The sequence below is a fragment of the Globicephala melas genome, chromosome 2 (assembly GCF_963455315.2).
Source record: "Globicephala melas chromosome 2, mGloMel1.2, whole genome shotgun sequence".
NCBI lineage: Eukaryota > Metazoa > Chordata > Mammalia > Artiodactyla > Delphinidae > Globicephala > Globicephala melas.
Genome location: NC_083315.2, coordinates 70,276,622 through 70,298,373, shown reverse-complemented (window position 1 = coordinate 70,298,373; position 21,752 = coordinate 70,276,622). Strand labels below are relative to the sequence as shown.

The 21,752-nt window shown below is 38.7% G+C and overlaps 1 protein-coding gene across 5 annotated transcripts in view; it reads left to right on the top strand.

Moving 5' to 3' along the window:
• The window catches only part of USP3 (ubiquitin specific peptidase 3), a 214,254-nt gene that overhangs the window by 132,092 nt on the left and 60,410 nt on the right, over positions 1–21,752 (top strand). For 3 of the 5 annotated variants that reach the window (XM_030878932.3, XM_030878930.3, XM_070044901.1), the window contains 2 exons: positions 14,457–14,517; positions 18,091–18,222. In XM_030878932.3, the coding sequence (XP_030734792.1) occupies positions 18,194–18,222 (29 nt within the window). In that variant the 5' untranslated portion in view covers positions 14,457–14,517; positions 18,091–18,193. Of the gene's footprint in view, positions 1–14,456; positions 14,518–15,459; positions 15,577–18,090; positions 18,223–21,752 lie in introns of all 5 variants that reach the window. The other 2 variants (XM_060294158.2, XM_060294159.1) reach the window with 2 other exon arrangements.

The following is a 21,752-nucleotide window of genomic DNA, read 5'->3' as shown; positions in this document are numbered from 1 at the left end:
TATCCTGTGATTCCCTTGCTGTTCTTTTGTATTAGATCTCTCATTTCCTGGATCCCAGGTCTTTCTCTTCCTTGGTTTATTAGACCATTTTGCTGGGGTACATCATCTAGCTCCCGTCTCAGGAGAGGCAAATTTTTGATCCCACGCAAGTCAGACACTTTTATTCTACCTGTATACTTGACTGCTTGGGTGACTATAGACTGTTAGAAAAGATTTTTCTCTTAGAATTTTGAAAGCAGTATTCCTTTGTTTTTAGGCTTCCAGTGTTGTTGAGAAACCTGATGCCTTTTTGATTACTGTTCCTTCATATATATCTTTTTATTCTTTCTCCTGGAAGCTTTTAGGATATTCCTTTTATCCTTGGTGTTCTGGAATTTCAGAATGATGTGTCTTGGCATGGTTAGTTTTGGGTTTTTTTCTAGTGATGGGTACTCAAGGAACTTTTTTTTTTTTCCACACACACACTGTATTTTATTTTTACAAGAGATAAATACACTGACACCAAGCATTGTAAATGGATGACCACAACAAAAGCAACAATGATTGCAATTGGTACTCAGGGGACTTTTCAATCTAAACATTTGAGAGTACCCTCATCCTCCCATACTTAAATCTCCTAGTTTGTACTTTTTTCTTTGTACAACTCCTATTAATTGAATGTTGAGCACTGTGGGTAGAACCTGTAATTTTCTTATCTTTTTATTTCTTTGCCTTTTGGTTCTAGTTCCTGAGGTATTCCCTAGGTGTTTTTTTTTTTTTTTCCCTTCCACCCTTCTATTGAATTTTGTTAATAATATTTTTAATTTTCAAGAGCTTTTTCTCATTTTTCTGACCATTGCTTTTTCATACATCCTGTTGCTGTTTGTTGTTTTATAGTATCTTCTCTCTTTACTCCTGGATTTTAGAGTTTGTTTGTTTTGAGGTTGTTTCTGTTCCTCTGAGTTCCTCTTTTTCTTTTCAAAATGATTCTCTCAGACTAGAGTTTTTCTTCAAGGATCTTGTTTTATCTTTGTCTATTTTTTCATGTGAGAGTGAGGCACTAAAAAGCTCTGTGAGTGAGCGAGGCTTGTCTGTAGTGGGCTTCACTGTAAGGTTGTGGGCAGGCCACCTTCTTCTTCTTCTTCTACATCAGGATGTAGTAAGTTCCATGAGTCTGTTGTTCCTTGCAGCCCTTGACCCCTTGTTTGCAGTGCCACCCTTACCTTTGCTGTCTGCTGTGCCCAGTGTCCCTGAGCCCAGAGCTGCCTTCTGTGTGCACTCTTCTCTGCTGGCACTTAGGCTGTAGCTTCCTTCATGCTACTAAGATCAGTACTGCTCCTCCAGCTTCTTCCTGACTCCCAAAAATGTGTTGAAATGTGCTTGTCTCAAATGATCTTTGTGAGTTCATGTCGATTTAATTTCTTTATTGTCATTTTAGTGAGATGTTAGGATGGAGAGGAGGTAAGAGAGAAATTGGTCTGCCATGCTTAATTTGGTGTTTATTTTTAAATGAGATATTTAAAATCCAGCTTTTAGGGCAAAACAATGCTTTGCCCCATCAGAAATGGATCTTATTAGTCATCGTCCAGAGAGTTAAATCACTAAAACTGAAATTTTGCAGTACTGTTTTTGAGTAAAAGTTCAAACTCAGATTTATCTTCCCTAATGAACAGAGCAAAATATTGTCGCTATTACCTGAGTCAGCAGAGAGAGCAGATAAGCCTGGGGGTTTGACTCTGCTTGGGAAGCCAAATACAAGCCCGAGTTTGGATATATAAAAGAAACATTGAAAGAAAAAGTTGTAAGGTCACTTGGACCACTGCAATTAATATCTTGTAATACTATTACTGGATTAATTTATCATCCATCAAGAAAGGGAAGTTACTGCCAGGTTTATAGTACTGTTTGGCTCTGCACAATGGTAATTTAACCTTTTCCCTTGTGTTTTAGTAATTTAAAAAAATGTTCTTAATTGGAAGTAAAGAATAAAATTTTTTTAATCTCCGAAAGCCTTTTTATTTTGATATAATTTCACACTTAAAGAAACATTGCTGAGCTTCCCTAGTGGCGCAGTGGTTGGGAGTCTGCCTGCCAATGCAGGGGACACGGGTTCGTGCCCCGGTCCGGGAAGATCCCACATGCCGCGGAGCGGCTGGGCCCGTGAGCCATGGCCGCTGAGCCTGCGCACACGGAGCCTGTGCTCTGCAACGGGAGGGGCCCCAACAGTGAGAGGCCCGCATACCGCAAAAAAAAAAAAAAAAAAGAAAAAAAAAAGAAACATTGCTAAGAATAGTACAGAAATTCCCATGAACTCTTTACCTAGATTCATCGGTTGTTAACATTTTGCTACATTTGTGTTACACGTTTGAACCTTCTTTTTATGCACCTCCCCCGCACCCTGCCACCAAGTAATTTGCAGACCTAATAATGCTCCTTCATCCAGAAATACTTTATTTTTTTTTTCCCCAAGCACAAAGACTTTCTTTTCACTAAGCACAGAGTATTGGTCAAAATCAGGACATTTAATAACTGAGATAATAGTATTATTGAATGCACATTCCATTCTTAGATTTCTCCAGTTGTCCCAATAATGTGCTTCATATAATGTAGCTATTTCCCTTTTCTGCCCCCCACATCTAATCCAGGATCATGCATTTCACTTAGTTGTGATAACTGTATAGTCTCCTTCAGTCTGGAACAGTTCCTTATCCTGTCTTTGTCTTTCACATCTTGGTATTTTTGAAGAAAGCAGGCTAATTATAGAGTGTACTTCAGTTTGAGTTTTTCTGTTGTTTCCTTATGATTAGATTCAGGCTGTGCATTGTTTTTGTAGGAACACTGCAGAAGCAATGTGTATTCTCAGGGCATCATATCAAGAGGTGTATGAGGTTGGTTTGTCTCATTTTGGTGATGTTAACTTTGATTATTTAGGTGATATTTGCAAGGTTATTTATTGTAAAGTTACTATTTTCCCTTTGTTATTATTTTGTAGGAGATGCTTTGAGATTTTGTGTATAGATGTCTTATTCCTCATCAAACTTTCATCTAGTAATTTAGCATCCATTGATGATTCTTGACTGAATCAGTTATTACTAGGATGGTTGCAAGATGTTGATTTTCTAACTTATTTCTTCTAAGTATATACAAGGAAGAGCTTTCCTTTCTCACCCACTTGTTTATTCATTTATTTTATTAACATGGACTCATAGATTTTTATTTTATTTTGTGACATTCTGTTATTTATTTTGAAGCTCAAATTGTCTTAGATTTGGCTAGTGGGAGCCTCCTTAGGCCATAATTTTGACATGCCCCTATTGTTCTTGGAGCCCTTTCTTACTTTCTGGCATGGCAAGGTGCTCCAGGCTCATCTTGTACTCAGGCTGCCCCAGTCCTGGAATCAGCCATTTCTCCAAGTAGCCATCATTCCTTAGTGGGGAATAAGGTTTATAAACTAAGATCTCTCAGCAAATAGGAGCTAAGAAATATAAACATATATAAATAAATAAACATGTCTATATTTGTGTGTGTGTGTGTATGTGTGTGTGTAACCATGAGTTCATTTTGATACCTTTAATTCCAGTTCAGCACTACAGATCTAGTCTTGCCCTTTCTGTATTTGTAATGCTCTTCTCTAACAGAGAGAATCTGGTTCCCATTATCTCAGCATATGTACTTGTTTGCCCCATGCCATAATCAGAGAAAGTGGTTCTAAACTGCTAACCCATAACATTGCAAAGAAAACTCCTTATGACTAGAGTTCACTATTTGTTTACAGTTTCTTTTTGTCTGTATACTCACAAAATATGAAGTGTTATGTTCAAAAGTTGTTTGGGTTATTTCCTTCCCTTTCCTTCCGTCTTTTAATACACTGATTTATTTGATTTACAGTTAGCTTCGTTTGTTTCAGTTTGATTTCCATTTTAGATTTTTTTTTTTTTTTTTTTTTTTGCGGTACACGGGCCTCTCACTGCTGTGGCCTCTCCCGTTGTGGAGCACAGGCTCCGGACGCGCAGGCTCAGCGGCCATGGCTCACGGGCCCAGCCGCTCTGCGGCATGTGGGATCCTCCCGGACCGGGGCATGAACCCCCGTCCCCTGCATCGGCAGGCGGACTCTCAACCACTGCGCCACCAGGGAAGCCTTCCATTTTAGATTTTTTTCCACCTCATCCTTGCTGATTTTATTTTACTTTTTGAGTATATAAAACATGAGTATGGTTCCAAAAGTTAAAGCCATACCAAGAAGTGTTACTACCTAACCCTTCTACTCATTCCTATCTACCCCATGTAGACAACCAATTATTTTTATATATCCTTCCTGTTTCTTTTTATAAAAAAAAAAAAAAGCAGGTACATGAGTATTTTCTTATTTTCTCTCACAAAAGGTAGCAAACTAAGTATACTCTTTTGGAATTTGCTTCTATCATTTAGTAGTTCTGGATATCACTCCATGTTTGTAGAAATTTTACTTATTATTTTTTAACAGCTTCATAGTACTCCATTTGTGATGTGTCACAGTGAATTCAAACATTCTCCTAACTTTGGGCATTTAGGTTGTTTCCAGTATTTTGCAGTTTCAGATAATGCTGCAACTAACAGCCTTGTACAAATATATTTTTGTATTATTGGGTATCTTCAAGGAAGAGTAAAAGTTTTAACGTTTTAATCATGTGAGCAATAATGTGTAAGTGATTTTATAATAATACTTCAGACTATTTGTCTGCCTGCTCCTATCTTCCCATCTACCGTGATCTTACAAATACATTCAAGGCTGTGGAAGTGAAATACTTTATTGTAATTATATTTCTGTCTGGGAAACCTTGAAATCAGAGAGCTGGAAGTGGCCTTGGAAACATTTTTAGTCTACGTTCAGGTTCATTTTAAGCAGTTGACTTTTCCTTTTACATACTCGTCAATGCTGTTTTGCCACCTAAGTACTCAGACCCAGCTGTTGTAGTAGTTTTCTCTTTTAATTTAATTCATGTTAGATTCCTGTGTCTTGCTGTTAACTGGCTGCTCCCTTGGGTTATAGAATGGCAGTAGGATAAGACGGTTATACATAGGATAGAAATAAGGATTTGGGCATCCATTTTCTCCTACAGGTCTCAGCACATTAGTGAGTAGTATAAACTCAGAGGAGCATCTTGGATTCCTAGATAATGCAGCTGGTTGATGACTTCCAGTCTTTTGTTCCAACAAGTGGGCATTGGAGTAGAAGGGAGACCTCCTCCTGCATTGCTAGATAACCAGGTAAAAAGATTGACCACATAGCTTTCCATCAGAAGGGCCATAAAAGGATTACATATGTATTGAGATAACAGATCCCCTCAGCCTGAGGGTGACGGGAGCCTCCAAACAGATCACTTCTGGCCCTTCGATGACTCTTCAGTTTATGTGCATGCACCATACAGATGTTATCATTTTCCATGCATGTCTTGACGTGAAAAAGATTAGGAAAGTTGGCTAGAGCAGTCTCAAGATTAGGCTCTGAGAGCCAAGGATGGTGCCCCTTAAAGAGAACCAGGTAATCCTTATTTATCTTGGATAAAGAAGAATTGAATTATTTAGAGTAGAATACGGGAATAGTGGTTTTGAGATTTTTGAAGGTCGTTTTTTACAATATAGGACAATATTAGGAGTGATGTTTTGCTCAAGAATCAGGTTGTCTTATGGTAATGACAGCACACCTGGATTTAAACTATTAATGGGATACAGAAAGAGCCAGTCCAAAGGATGATTGCAGCTTAGTTGATGACAGACTGCAGTGTTCTTACTGTCTTACTGCCCCTGTTGCAGAGGGGATAGTCTAGTCTTTGGATAGTTTTTGATTCCTATGGAGTAGAACCTCTCAAAGGGTCTCATCCTCACTTCTACTAAACAACAATGTCAGTCATTCCCATGAGTCATTTGACAGGGGTGAACGGTAGATGCTGTATCGCTGATACCCCTCCTTCTACAAGTAGTGTTCTGATTATCTATTGCTGCATAACAAACTATCTTACATCTTAGTGGTTTAAAACAACCGTTTTATTTTTCTTGTCATCTTGTGGGTCAGGAATTCAGGAGGAGCTTGGCTGGGGCTGTCTCAGCTGGCGTACCTGAAGCTGGAGCATCCACTTCCATGATGGCTTCTTAAGTCACATGTCTTGTGCCTCTGCTCCTGCTCTGTTTCTGTCCCTCCCCATCCCCCCATCCCCCATGGTGTCACATTCTGCAAGGTCTCTCTGTGTCCTTTGGGTTTCTCACAGTGTGTTGGTCTCAGGGTGATTAGGCTTCTCGCATGGTGGCTGGCTTCCCCAAGAGCAAGCAATAAAAAGAAGCAGCTGTCAATTTCTTAAAACTCAGACCTGCAAATTGGCACGCAGTCACTTCTGCCATTTTCAGTTAGTCAAGGCACTGCAGAGCCTGCCCAGATTCAAGGAAAGAGGACATAGACCTGCCTCTCAATGGGAGGAGTGGTCATCTTTAATCTATCATAGGGCCAATTAAGCAGAAAGGAGAGAGAATGGTTGTGAGAAATACTGAACTGTGACTTTATCAGAAAACTGATCAGAAATTTACTTATGTAATGACTCAGGAGAGATTAACTGACTGCCAGCCTTGAATAAGAATGGGACTGAAGCCAGAGGAGGAAGGTGGGAAAGCTTCTCATGGGGCAAAGCGGAAAGGCAACTGAGGTAAGCTTTACTTCATAGCTGCCTTCCCTGCCTTGGCCCTGAACTCTTGGTTCCGTGATCTTCTGTGAGCCCCAGCCTGCCGCTTCTGAGCAGTTTGGATTTGGTGCTCATGCTTGGTCTCCTCCTCCTTCAGTATCTGGACCTCCGCTCAGTCTCCTGAGCTCTGCATGGGCTCACTTCTTTAGCCCTGGGCGCTGCCTGTTGCTTTGTATGAGAATTCTCCTGTTGCCCTGCTCCCTGGGAACCCAGCGTGCACTCCCAGAATGAGCCGCAGTGCCGGGGGTGGGAGGTGGTGGTATGGGAACACAGGCAGTGATTTTGGCTACGCTCAGGCTGCTCTGGCATCTCTGGCGGTTGCTTAATATCGCTGGATTTCTTCTTTTCTGGACTACGTGAAGGCTCAGTTCCTGTTTTCTTTATGTGACTTTACCACTCTTTTTCCCCCAGTAATTTCAGAGGATTCAAGTTGAAGATAGAAGAGGCTTCAGAACTTTTAGCATAGAATAGGCTCATGAGTATGTGGTTCAAAGAGCAGTTATGGTATAAAGAAGATTATACGCCTTGTTCTAAACATCTAAGAATGTATCAGTTGGAGGGTAAGCTGGGTTAGTCCTGGAGTATATTTCTACTTGTATATGTACTGGAATATTTATAGAATTTTTATGATAATTCTGCCCTATCCTCCAATTTCGAGAGAAATAACACTTTTACTATTGATACTTCTATGGAGTGTGTGTGTGTGTGTGTGTGTGTGTGTGTGTGTGTGTGTGTGTTTTGAATAACAGCTGCAAATATTTTTCATTGATCATATGTTTACACACCCGTAGAGTTGTAATCTAGGATTTTGGTTTCACTTACCACTTACGCTTAATAATTTAGAATAAGTTTATTTCATCCGGACTTTATAATACCAGTATCTTTAAATTTAAGACATTTAAACTTTATTTTTGTTATAAAAGAAGTAACGCTTTCTGAAAAAATTCAGACAGTATAGTTGAAAGTAGGTCCACGTGGCTCTAATGCCCCATCCCATTCTTTTTACGTGACGGTTAACAGTTACTATGTACCCTTCTAGACTTCAAGCAGTTTATGTACAGGTATATAACGTATACACAGAAACACATAGTACATAATCTTTCTAAAGCAAAAATGACAACCTTCTGGACTTGCTCTGCAACAGTCCATACCTTCAAATACTGAGTTTGAGTTCCAGTTCTGTCACTTAACTAACTTAGCAAGGTATATAACTTCTCTGTGCCTCAGCTTCCTTATCTATAAAACAGGCCAATAATGGTACACACCTCATTGGACTGTAGAGGATTAAATGAAGTGATATTTATAAAGTGGCACAATAAAGTGCAATAGTGCTTGGCACATGGTATGGACTAGATAAATATTAAATAAAGAACCTGCTCTTTGAAAAAACACGTTATGAACATTTTCTTATGGGTTGCTGGTTTTTTAGTGTGGCACTTTAAAAACGGTGTGTTGTTGGTAGGGGGTGGTATTCTGAGTTTTACTATTGGAGCAGCATGTTTGTCTACAGTGTTTTTTTTTTAAATAAATTTATTTTATTTTTGGCTGTGTTGGGTCTTTGTTGCTGCACATGGGCTTTCTCTAGTTGCGGCGAGCAGGGTTACCCTTCGTTGCGGCGCGTGGGCTTCCCACTGCAGTGGCTTCTCTTGTTGTGGAGCACGGGCTCTAGGTGCACGGGCTTCGGTAGTTGTGGCTCGTGGGCCCCAGAGTGCAGGCTCAGTAGTTGTGGCGCACGGGCTTAGGTGCTCTGCGGCATGTGGGATCTTCCCGGACCAGGGCTTGAACCTCTGTCCCCTGCATTGGCAGGCGGATTCTTAACCACTGCGCCACTAGGGAAGCCGCTGTACCATGGTTTTGAACAGCGATTCCACACACTTTCTGACCTCGCTGTTGCAGTGAGCTGCTGTTGCTGACAGGCAATGTGCTGGGAATGTGTTTGCCTCTCAAGAGTTGTGGGAGCAGGAAAAAAAAGCTGAAGGTTGTTGATTTAGAAAATTATACTACACTAATAATTAATCTCTTTGTTAAGAAAATTAGGAGGAGAGTGGAGTTGGAAGAATTTTATCTATAGGGAATTATATGATTATTTAATCTATTTTTTGCTTTGTGTTCTTTGAATAATTTTATAATTAGAGGGGACATGCTCATCACCTAGTTTTTATTCTACAGTGAAGACATAGACTCAGAATAGTAGTGATGTTCTCAGTTCTATAGCTAGTAATGATAGGGCCAGGACTAGAATCCTAGTCATTGGATCCTCACCTTTCTGAATTCTTAAGAAGCTCAAGAGCCTCTCTGCCAGTTGAAGCAACTATTGAATAATGGATGCGCTATAAATGGCTTGCCTGTCAGTGCTGAGTGCTTGAACTATTTTGCCTGTAGAGACAGTGACCAAGTTGTATCGTAAGCACTAGTGCATGGTGTTTTATAAAAAATTTAGAACTTAAGGAGAATTGTTGATGGGCCTTGAATACCAAATGTATTCTATCTTATTAGGTTCTATGTAGTGAATAATAAGGCTATTGAAGATCAGTGGGAAGAAATTTATATTCGCTGTGGATACCATTTTGCCTTCTGAACACAACCTAGATATTCGTGTGTAAATAGGCCCCTTTAAGCCCAGAACTCCCTAGTTTTCTTTTTTTTTTCCATTTATTTTATTTATTTATTTTTGGCTGTACTGGGTCTTTGTTGCTGCACGTGGGCTTTCTGTAGTTGTGGCGAGTGGGGGCTACTCTTAGTTGCGGTGCCCGGGCTTCTCATTGCGGTGGCTTCACGTGTTGCAGAGCACGGGCTCTAGGCGCGCGGGCTTCAGTAGTTGTGGCTCACGGGCTTAGTTGCTCCGCAGCATGTGGGATCTTCCCGGACCAGGGCTTGAACCTGTGTTCCCTGCATTGGCAGGTGGATTCTTTTTTTTTTTTTTTGCCGTACGCGGGCCTCTCACTGTTGTGGCCTCTCCCTTTGCGGAGCACAGGCTCCGGACGCGCAGGCTCAGCAGCCATGGCTCATGGGCCCAGCCGCTCCGCAGCATGTGGGATCCTCCCGGACCGGGGCACGAACCCGCGTCCCCTGCATCGGCAGGCGGACTCTCAACCACTGCGCCACCAGGGAAGCCCGGCAGGTGGATTCTTAACCACTGCGCCACCAGGGAAGTCCCCTAGAACTCCCTAGTTTTCTGCCCTTCTTGTCTCTTGGTAAAGGAGCAGACTGTTCTTTCCTGCATAGGAGTAGCAGGGAGTAAAACCACTTTGGTTTGTAGATCAGTTGGATGCCTTCCCTCTGCCTTTGTGCTCCATCAGTTATCCCTTCCTAGTTTCCAGGAGGGTTAAGGCTTTTGGGGGCTTTAGGAAGAAGACATGAATGCGAGCATGTTTTAGAGGCTGGGCCTACTTCACCTGTCTCCCTTGCCCAACCTGTGTCAGAGCTTCTATCTTGTGGGAAATGGCCCTAGCTTAGGAGAGGATCGACATTCTCCACTCCCCGCAAAGGGGTGCTGCTGCCAACTTGCAGAGCTCGTGGCTGAGGGTAAGGACAGGGCCAGAGGAGAGTTCTGAGGCTACAGCAGCAGGAGGAGAGTGAAGGGAGCTGGATAGTACCAGCCCCCCAGGCTGAGATGCCCAGGAGCTGTGAGAGGAAACGCGAGCTCGGGGTTGGAAGAATCTAAGCGTATGGGACAGATTGCTGGAGGAGAGTAACTTTGAGGAAATTTCATAATCTGAGTGAAAGAGGAGCAGACTTCTGTTTATGACATCCAGTGACCCTGCTGCGGCCACGTGTAACAGTGTGAGAAATATACTGCATGCCTTCCCTGCCATGATGTCACCTTGAAGTGTAATTAGGCATAATAAAAAGAGCCCTTATAAATTTTCAGACTTATCTTTTTGAACTCCTACAAGTTTCCAACCTTATTAACCTCTTTCTCTCAAGTACCGGCATTTAAGATTTAAAAAATAAAAACCCTTCATTTTAATATTTTTATGTTCTGCTGAATAGATAGTATATTTATAGCTTAAAAACATTTTTATTGACTGTGTATGGTTTTATTTTATACACACACACATGCACGCACACGATATAGTCTATCCGTTTTGTTATGCTTTTTGTACAGTTTTATAAAATAGCCTGCAAACCTCTAATGCAGTTTCCATGGGAAATGTATTCACCCTACAGATAAACTTGAAACCCATCTGTCTATAAACTGAGACTACCTTTTATAATAAAGTGTGTCCCCTTAACGTGATTAAAATAAATGAATTTAAGATTACTGCAGGTATTCTTTTACTCATGCTATGACCTGTTCTATTTGTAGCAATAATTGAGAGTTTAATTTAAAGCCAGTATTTTTCCTTCTATTTTCTAATTGTCTTGGGTACTTTAAAGGTTTATAATTTGGATAAGGTATATATACACAGAGTGAATATTCCCCAAAGCAGTGTAATAAGTGGCTTCAGAATGCCCCATAATACCCTTTTCTCTGTAGTTTCCTAGCCTTCAAATGTTCTTCTGGTGTGAAACTATTAAGCCCTCAGAGAGTACCGTCATTTAAATAGCCAAGACCAACTGTCTTATCACACGTTAAGTCTTAACTTTCTTATTGTAAATATTCGTGATAAAAGAAATTTGATTTCTTAACTTAGAAAGTGAGGGCTTTTCTGAGATTTAGTAAAAGGCACAGTCACTTCTTTCCGATGTTTTTGAAAGTCAATACTATTTTATTTCCTTTTATTCTTTCTCCTCATCCCTATCTTAAGAACCTATTTATTTAATCAAGGTATAATTCACATAACGTAATATTATTTATTTATTTATTTATTTATGTACATGCCATGCGGCTTGTGGGATCTTTAGTTCCCCAACCAGGGATCGAACCTGGGCTCTTGGCAGTGAAAGCACCGAGTCCCAACCACTGGACTGCCAAGGAATTCCCCAAATTAACCATTTTAAAGTGAATAATTCAATTCAGTGCATTTAGTACACCTACAACTACCACCTCTATCTTGTTCCAAGACATTTCATCACCCCAAAATAAACCCTGTACCTATTAGGCAGTTATTCCCCATTTCTTCCCCTCAGGCTTAGGGTATCTTTTTGAAAATCTGCAATTAAGAAATTAAAAAACTGATAAAACTTTATGAGGTAATTGAGATTTTATAAGACTAGATTTAGAGTACACTGTTCTAATTCAGTAACATGAAGAAACACATTTAATATACTGATAGTGGAAAAATTAGATCACAAAATTGTATGTACTTTTTGTCCATACACACACTTTACGGCCATCGGGGGAAAAATGAACGTTTGGTAGGAAACACACCAAAGTAACAGTGATTTTGTTCTAGATTTTTTTTTTTTCCCTCATTCAAAGGAGGGGGGGAAATCTTCCCATAATTACACAAAAAACAAAAACCTGTAAATGACTAAAAACTTGGGCCTAAACTTACTATTATAACATAATTACTTATTTCAGGTTAATATTAAACTTCTTCCAGATTGAGTACCGTGTTTCTTAGTATTTACTAAAAGAAAAAGGTTTGCTGGAGGAATAAAACTATATAATATTTGTAGTTTTTTAATCCTTCAAGTTATATCGCAGACCAGGAATATCTGTTTCAGGTAAACTGTGTTCTAATTTATTTTTCCCTTTAAAAATATACTCTATAGGACTTTCTTTTCAAACTATAAAAATGTCATATTTTTGTTGATACAAATCAAATACCACAGGGGTGTACAAATAAAAAGCCAACAGTTTCCCCTTACAATAGTCTTCTCATGTACTTGCCTAAAATAATTGCTGTTAGCAGTTTGGCGTTCTTCTTATTCGCCTTTGTCATGTGACTTACATGCACATATAATAAAATTGGACCCAACTGAGTAAAAGACTAAAATGCCTTCAGGGTGGCCCTAGCAGTTAATGTAATGCCCTAAGGAAAGGTAAGGCTCTTGGCTAACTGGAAGGGGATTTTTACCACTGAAAGTTTTCTCATTCAAAAATAGTTAGAGCCCTGTGCTGGGCAGAAAGGCAGAGACCCTTGGGCAGTATATCACTGTACTCTCCTATTCTTCCTTGCCTTCTCCTCCCCTCCCAAATGTAGAATGAATGTATGTCAAAGATTTATTTAACTCATTAATAAGGGAACCAGCAGGATGGTAAAGCTGATTCCAAGAGCATTTGAGGAATTGAGTGAATGCAGACACTGAAGAATGAATGTTGAAGTAAATTGCTAGGCTAGATATAAAACCATTAATGTCCTGCAGGGTAGTAAAACCGTAGGCCTTGGAGTCTGCCAGACAGATATTATCTCTACCAAATAAAAATCTACAAGTTCACTTGTAACTTCATAGAATTTGGGTCCTGATCAATAGTAAACAGCAGGTCAAACAATGGTATTATAATGAAATATCTTTGGGATATTCATGATAATAATGTGTTTTATTATACATTGAAAGGGCTTATAGTTCTTGATTCACTTTATTTCCAGTTTTGGCTAATTTTTCTTAACAATGAGAAAGGCCGATTGTGATGTATGATTAGACAGGACCAATATAACATAGTAGGGATCAGATCTTGGAAGAGCTTGGTATCTTAAACTAAGAAATTTAAACTTTGTTTCAACAACTGTTCATTGAGCATATACTGTGTGCCAGGCAGTGGACTTATTATAATCCTGAGTGTGTGGATGTGCTGCGGTGCCCCTCTCATGGCCCCTAGGAGGCTGACTAGTGGTTCTCAAGTGGTTGTACTAGGGAGTCACCTGGGAAGTTGCTTTTGTCAAAATAGACATGTTCTTTTGTCCTTCTGTACCCACCCCAGTGTAGATGTCTCTGCCTGAGTAGAACATATGTGTTTTGAAAAAGCTTGTTCCAGGTGATTTTTATATCCCTTCCCTTTTAAAATCATTGTTATGTTTATTGGGCTTAAAATTGAATAAGTAAACAGCAAGCAAGATTGTAATCAGTATTTTAGAAGTTTTCATACCCCTTTTTGCCTGCCGTGTCCCTATATTACTCAAACTAAAGTAATTAATGTCCTGATTATACCCTCAGCAAGAACTACATGCAGTTATCATATTTAGAATTATATTTAATGCATTTGAGACATTAATTTGGGAAGAACTGGGCTTAGTCTTCCGAATTGTATCCTTAGGTTATGCCTCTCACTAAGTAAACTAAAAGAGTTGTCATTTATACTAGTATAATATGATCTGTATGGTAAAGACATGTGATTTAAAAATTAGACTTAAAAATGGTTTTTATAAAATCTTTTTTTTTTTAATGTTTTGTCTTTTTATTTATTTTTTGGCTGCGCCATGCGGCATGTGGGATCTTAGTTCCCCAACCAGGGATGGAACCCGTGCCCCCTGCATTGGGAACGTGGAGTCTTAACCACTGGACTGCCAGGGAATTCCCTTAAAAATGCTTTTGATGAGAAAATAGACTGTCCTTAACTTGTCAGAGACTGTTGAAAAAAAAAAAAAGGAATAAGTAATAAAGGAGAAAAGTGTTTAACCTGTGGTTAAACTATTTGAGTTGAGTCCGCAATTAATATGAGCAGTTGTTGTGGACATGCGTTTAGATTCTTTCAGTATAACGTTAATTAGGCAGCCGTTTTGTGTAAATGCACTCACAAAGCAAGGATTTGTGATTTCAGTACACCTAAGCAGCCATGGAATTTGTAACTTAATCACAGGATGTGGTATTACAGATTAGGGGAGAAACTGGGAAATAACGTGATACAATTGGCATATTGTGTATTTTTCTTTTTATTAGTGTGCCGGTCCAACAAAAGCCCCTGGGTCTGTTTGACTTGTTCAAGTGTCCACTGTGGAAGGTAGGTGACATGCTTATTACTTCACTACCCAACTTGCTTTTTTCAGTTTACCTTTAAGCTTTATGTCAAAGTTTTATTGATTTGGATTTATTGAGCACCATTGTTTAATTATAGCGTGTACGTAATTCTCTGTAGGGCTTCTTCCCTCTCCTAATAGAATCCCTTTGTTCAGTGATGGAACTGAGGAAAATCTAGGGGGGAAAACCCCTTTATATTGATACTCAGAAGAATTAATTTGATGATCAAGACAATCTACTAGTAATATTTGATTGACATGTGGCCAATTTTGTTTCACCTGTTACCTACTCTTCCCTACCTTTATTGACTTTTGAATCAAATCCCAGATATCACATCATTCTTCTGAAAACAAAACAGATAAAGGAATTCCCTCAAAAATGGTCTCACTGTGGAGTTCATTATTTATGCTAAGATGTACCAAATATATCATTGTTCCGTTAAGACATTTTTGCATTCTAGGAACTTAACACTCCCAAACCCAGTTCAAGCCTGAGCATTTCCTCCCAGTTCTTGGCTTCAAAATGATGTTACTTAAATACTTTAGTAACTCTTTCTTCTAGCACAAACTCAAATAAATATCAAACTTTGTGTGTCTGGTAGTAGCACATTTATTTCTGTGGCTCTTTTAGCTTAGAAAATCTGCTTTGAATTTACTTCAGAAGTTAGTAGCTTAGCAGCAAGGAGGTGGGAAATCATACTGAGTCACACAGGCTGAAATCTATATTGTATTTATTTGGACAGTTTCCCCATCGTTACTCGTAAACCCTCATTGCATGAAGAGAGCATCTTTGTTCAGTTAACTTTTGATTTTTCACATTTTCAGTCCTGGAATTGAGTCTATTTTTCCATGTACACTTAAGAGTACTTTTGGAAAATGTTAACTGCATATCTTAATTGTGGTTATTGTGGTTTTGAAATCTCTAGGATTTGGGGAACCTGAAAATACTTTGTACAGATAACATTTTTTTTAAAAAAGAAGAAAAGTAGAAGCACTTAAATTCTGCACTTGAAGAGACAGATTCCTCTCCTAGATTTTGAGAGGTGAGAATTATAATGCAATAAAATTTATATAGTTCTATCCTCCAGTTGTCTCATAGTGCTTTACAGCCTAAATCTGGAAGGTCATATGTCAACAAAAAGACCTGACATACTCTCAAAAAGTGGAGACATTAGTGTTCTTAACAGCAAGCAACAAACAGTTCTCTAAGTAGGTATTGGAAAAATAAATTGAAAATTTTCTAGGCTCTGTAGGTAGTATGTTTCCAATTGTAAGCAATCTTAAATTTGGAAATCTGACATGGTTTCAGAGAAATATAATTAAGTAGATTACACAGATAATGAGAGTAACCTGCATTTGGATCTTCATTTTACATAGCTGATTGGCTAATTTTCTTTTGCCATGTAATCCTGGGTGTTGATTGCCAAGAATGACGATTTTCTCAGTAATTTAGACCACTTGTCTTTAGGGGAGTCTTAAACGGAATATTCTTTCAAACTAGGAAATGTACTTTATCAGTAGTATATTTGAGTTATATATTGTATTGGTCTTCATGACACCATCCCTTTTATTTTTCCTATTTTTTGTGATTGTTGTTAAAAAATCTGTGACATGTATATGGACACTTTTCCTTTTTAGACCAAATTGGTTAAAATCTAAAACTAGATGAGGGAAATATTTATTTTTATGTGGTAGTTTATACATGACTGTTAACTTCTGACATGTATTTGAATATTAGCCAAAACATTGCTAATCTTAATGTTAGCAGTAATACACTTCTTACTTTATCACTGACATTTATTACAGTAACCATGGAAATATCTAGTACATTTGGAGGCTACAGTATGGTGGCTAAAGGAACTATATGTACTATTCATTCATTCATGCATTCTGAGCCATGGATTATTTAATCACCTAACAACCCATGAGATATAAGTACTATTATCTCTGTTTTATCGACGAGAAAACAGAAGTAGGGAGGTTAAGTAACTCACCCAAGCTCACCAGGCCATTATGTGATAACGCCTGCTAAAACCCAGGCTGTCTAATTTTTGAGTTTATACCTTTTTTTTTTTTTTTTTTTTTTTTTGCGGTACGCGGGCCTCTCACTGTTGTGGCCTCTTCCATTGCGGAGCACAGGCTCCGGATGTGCAGCCTCAGTGGCCATGGCTCACGGGCCCAGCCGCTCCACGGCATGTGGGATCTTCCCGGACCAGGGCACGAACCCGTGTCCCCTGCATCGGCAGGCAGACTCTTAACCACTGTGCCACCAGGGAAGCCCTGAGTTTATACTCTTAATCATTATTTTTATTTTAACTCAGCCATATATACAATGGAATTAAAAATTCAGTTTAGTCCACTTTTGTGAACAGAAGACCCTACACACAAGTCTTGGTTATGTTTATTACAGTGAAAAAAAGGGGGGAAAACGTGATCAAACTCTGAGTTGAGATTAGTAGTACCTCTGATGCTTCCAGGTTTCCTGGGGTAGAGAGGCCAGGCTTGGAGTTGATCCTCCTTACTTATCACAAACTAGCCTACTTTCCCCAAGGTAAGTGTTGCTCCTTGTACAGTTAAGGCACATCATGACAAAAATGTCACCTTAACTCTCTGAGAAGGTTTACTTTGGCACTATTTAACCGACATTTGTTTTGACTGTTCTGAGTTTACAATTAGGCCTTACCTTCTATAAATTGGCAGCTTTCTAGGAACCGGGACGTTTTTGTTTTATGAGGGTCTTCAAGTAGTGGTCAGTTATGGCGTTGTACAGTATTTAGGTGAAGGTGTAGATGAACCCTTATGTCAGTTTCATTTTGCTTTTTGTGATAAAATGATTTATTAAATCTGAGTTGGAAAGTGTTAGAAAATTTTTCTGACTGTAGTCAGCCTTTGATTATCTTTGCCCATGTAGTAAGAAATTACAGTTTATATAAGCTTAAGATAATTTCTGTTTTGTTTGGATTTCTTTTAAACAAACCTATTTCCATATTAGTGGAGTGATTATTCAGGCATTCAAATGAAAAATATGAAGCCATATTGATGAGAAAGAGATGGGAGATTATCCTGTTTCCATATCTGACTCTCATGTTTTATATTAAGCAGCAACCTAAGCAGAGCCTATGGCCCTGTGGGCAGTGATTGAGTAATTTAGTTTGCAAAGCTTGTCTTTGATAATAGCTGAGTTGGGAGTTAGCAGCCTAAGAAAACTTAAAAAAAAGAAAAAGGCTATATAGCAAAATTATCAGCAAAGGAGTTGATAAGTGATAATCTCAATGATATTGAAACTGGTTTGCATAGATAACACCTTTCCTTGCCTGGTCCTAGTCTTGTGTACAATAATAAGTTGACTGTATTTGATTGCAAAAAAGCATATTTTAAGTACTCAGCTTAATAAATCACTAAGTGATGAATGCTCTTACAGGATTGAATGCTCTTTATTAGAAGGAATTCTTTCTTATTCTGATTTGATAACCATCTAATTTTATTATCATCTCCTGCTACTTTAACTTCCCAAGCAATATTTAGATGAAAATACATTTTCATTTGATTTTTGTAAGGTATGTGAATGGCCATGCAAAAAAACATTATGAAGATGCACAAATACCCTTAACCAACCATAAGAAATCAGAAAAGCAAGAAAAAGCTCAGCACACAGTGTGTATGGATTGCAGTAGCTACAGTACATACTGGTAAGTATTAATATTATCTGAAAATGCCATTCGTTTACTATGTGTGTGCAGGCGTTTTCTCGTCTTCCTCACTCTTTCCCCTCCCCCCAGTCTCTAAGCCAGTGGGGACTGCCATTACTGCCTTTTAGTCCTGTTGGAATTCGCAGAGGACTGGGGGCTATCAGGAATGCTTGTCCTTATTCATTCAGATGTAAATTTAAATTGCCCTTTCAACCTCTAGGTCTCCTCTTCTTTCCCATCCCTCTAAGCTTCAGGGAAATGAAAAGTATTTGTTGTTGTTCATTATAATTCCTTTTCTTTTTTGTTTTTAATTGAAGAATAATATGATAATATTATTATAATATGATAAAACCCACATTCCTACTGTCCAGTTAAGGTTTTGTTATATAATCTTTAACTTCTTTGTTTAAAAAATTATTTTGACAGTCTCCCCTGTCCCAACACAGTTCCACTCTCCTCTTCTACTCTGTAGATAAACATCAAGAATTTTGTGTGTAGCCTTTCAAGCTAATTTTTTTTTAAGTGTCACATCCTTTAAAAGGGTATTGGAAGCCCTGTTCTCTCTTTGTAATATACTATACATGTCTGTTTCATGTAAACGACAATAAAGTAAGAATTTTTCTGACTACTTTGAACAGGTTATTCAGGTTACAAGTGATGTTTAACAATCCATATCCATTCGGTATGCTCAGAGTCAGTGTATTTTACAGTTTTAACTTTGGCGTGAAGCAAATTTCTTTCCTTGACTAGTAAATTATGAATAATTCTTTATGGTTTTAATCATTTTACTGAATTCAAAAGGTTTCTGACATTGAAAGGAAAAAAAAAAGCCATTTAAAGGAGCCCTTTTATTTTTGTTTTTGTTTTTGCCATATAGCCCTCGAATGTTACATGAAGGCAATAGTGGGCAGGGATGGGGATTTAAAGTCCAAATATTGCTTTTGATTCACACTTTCTACTGAAGTTGTGTGCTAATCCTTTCTACATTGTCCTTAGCTGCTTATTGTATTGTAGAAAGGTGTCCCATCAAAAGGAAGAAAAAAAGGTCAGTGGCCTACCAAGTTTACATTTTTACAGGTTTAACATTATTACACTGTGGCTATTGAATAAAACATTGTAAGGTTTAGTCCTGTAGATCACTAGTATTTCAGTGATCCTTTGTGTGGAAGATGTCCGGACATGGAAGAGAGACAAGCTAGAGGTACATGAAGACATCAGTAAAAGTGAAAATCTTGGGAAGATTTTCTGAGCCTAGTGCTGAGTTTATTATTATTTGCTCTCATAAAACACCCCTTCCTACAAAAATTAAGTATTAGCCAAGCTGTTAAAGTGTTTTCATTAGTTTCCCCCCCTTTCCCTGAGGACACTTATATACTAGAATGACACAGCTATCTAATTGACAGAACCATGTGTTTCTGTAAGGTTGTAAGTATTTCTCTTTAAACAGCAGGAATTAAGATCATTCTTGAGGTATCTGTCTCACAGTCATCATTGCAAGTCATGTCAACCTGTATGCACCAGATGTTGAAAACATTCATTCTTCTTGATTTTTAGTTAGCAATGTGCATGAAATATTTAATGGGGAAATTTGGAAATACAATTAAATCTCTGTGTGCAGTGGGTTTTCTCACTGTTGGTATGATTATGAGGAAATAGTAACTCTTTGAGGAAATTTAAAGAATTATCTTGGAATTTTCCTAATGGAGTGGAATTATATTCGTAGGTCTCTTTAAAAATATAGACTATATACTTTAATGTCTTTGTATATTGCATTTTAGAGGAATACCTTTATTAACTAGAACTGGAATTTAATTTGCTTTATATTGGTATAGTATGCTAAAGTACAAGTCATTTCATGGCTGAATTGGAATTAAATGGCAGATCTTGGACCTTGGGGGAATATACACCGTGGCAGGGGTTTCTTGGCCAGTTGCCAGTCTTTTGTGTGAAGTTATACAGAGCCGCAAGTGTGTGGACTCCGAGAGCTTCTGAAATGCAGGAAGGGAGCTGCAGCTGGTCACATAACCATCTCATTTGTGGGTTTAGAACAAAATGCCAGGGAATCATCCTGTAGCATTATACTGACAGCCTAAAAGGAAACTGTGCTAGTAGTAAGCTGATGAAGCTGTAGTTTAAATTAACATTTTCCCCACACCTCACTATGATTAAGAAACAAAAAAGGATTTCTTCTTCTGTATGTGGTGTGTGTGTGTGTTATTTTCCAGTGCACCTTAGTAATTTCACTTCAGTTTGTAGATTTTCCTTGTATATAAATTTCTTGTGGTTACACTAATTGGTTTACTTTAGAGGTGTGTTAGGTTTAACCTATTTGATTATTAATTATTATGCTTGTAGTCAAACTATTTTGACTATAGCTAATGTTAAGGCGGCTTTTCCATGTGCTCTGTCCTCTGAAGAAGTTGAAACATGCTCCGAGGCTTACAGTTTTTCTATCCTTACTTTCCCTTTTCCAAGAGTCCCTGCCTTTGTCCTGTCTTTGCATATCCTTTATGAGGTTATCATTGAGCACTCCCCCCTCCCCCAAGTAACTCCAATTGTAGCTGGATGTAATCTCCCCTAAACTCACAGTCCTTGGGATACTTATAATTTCCTGCTGCATGTTAGTTATTTGTAAATGTCCTTGGGGACTGCAGGAACCATGTCAGATCTTTGTATTGTCCACAGTACTCAGTGTCTGGTGCCGAGTAAGCAGTAGATGTTTGAAAGACTGAATTTTGTTAACTATTTTCCAAAAATGGGGAAGGTTATACCAAATCTATACTATTGTGCCCTCCTGATACTTTTGGAGGACTGAAGAGCTGCAGAACCCTTTTCCTGAAAAAGACTCAAATCACAGCCTATGTGAGCTATTCCATTTACCTCCCGAGAGGGACACCCTTGCAGAGCAGGTCCTTTCACTTCTGATATAAACTGGGCGTTCAGGAGAAGCACATATTAACCAAGCAGAACATAAAACGGGTCATTATTTCAAAAGAGGGAGAGAATCATTTTGTTTTGACACAAACACACTCCTTTAGGAGACAAATGAAGATTTTAATAAAAATGAAAATCTTAAGATTTTCACACAAGGGCAGGTGTTCAGATTATTGTGTGTGTGTTCAGTAATATTTCCTTTCCTCCTACCCCAAATTCCCTCCCCCAGTTAATACAAATGGAATTGTATGTGGTATACATTATTGTATCAAAAAAAAGAGTAAAATTGATTGAGAAGAAACAAAGATTAAAATTAGGAACTTTTTTTTTTATTATTATTTTTGCGGTACGCGGGCCTCTCACTGTTGTGGCCTCTCTCGTTGCGGAGCACAGGCTCCGGACGCGCAGGCTCAGTGGCCATGGCTCACGGGCCCAGCCGCTCCGCGGCACGTGGGATCTTCCTGGACCAGGGAACGAACCCGTGTCCTCTGCATCGGCAGGCGGACTCTCAACCACTGCGCCACCAGGGAAGCCCTAAAATTAGGAACTTTTATTTGACTTATTATGTAGATAGACATTTGGAGTTAATAGATTTA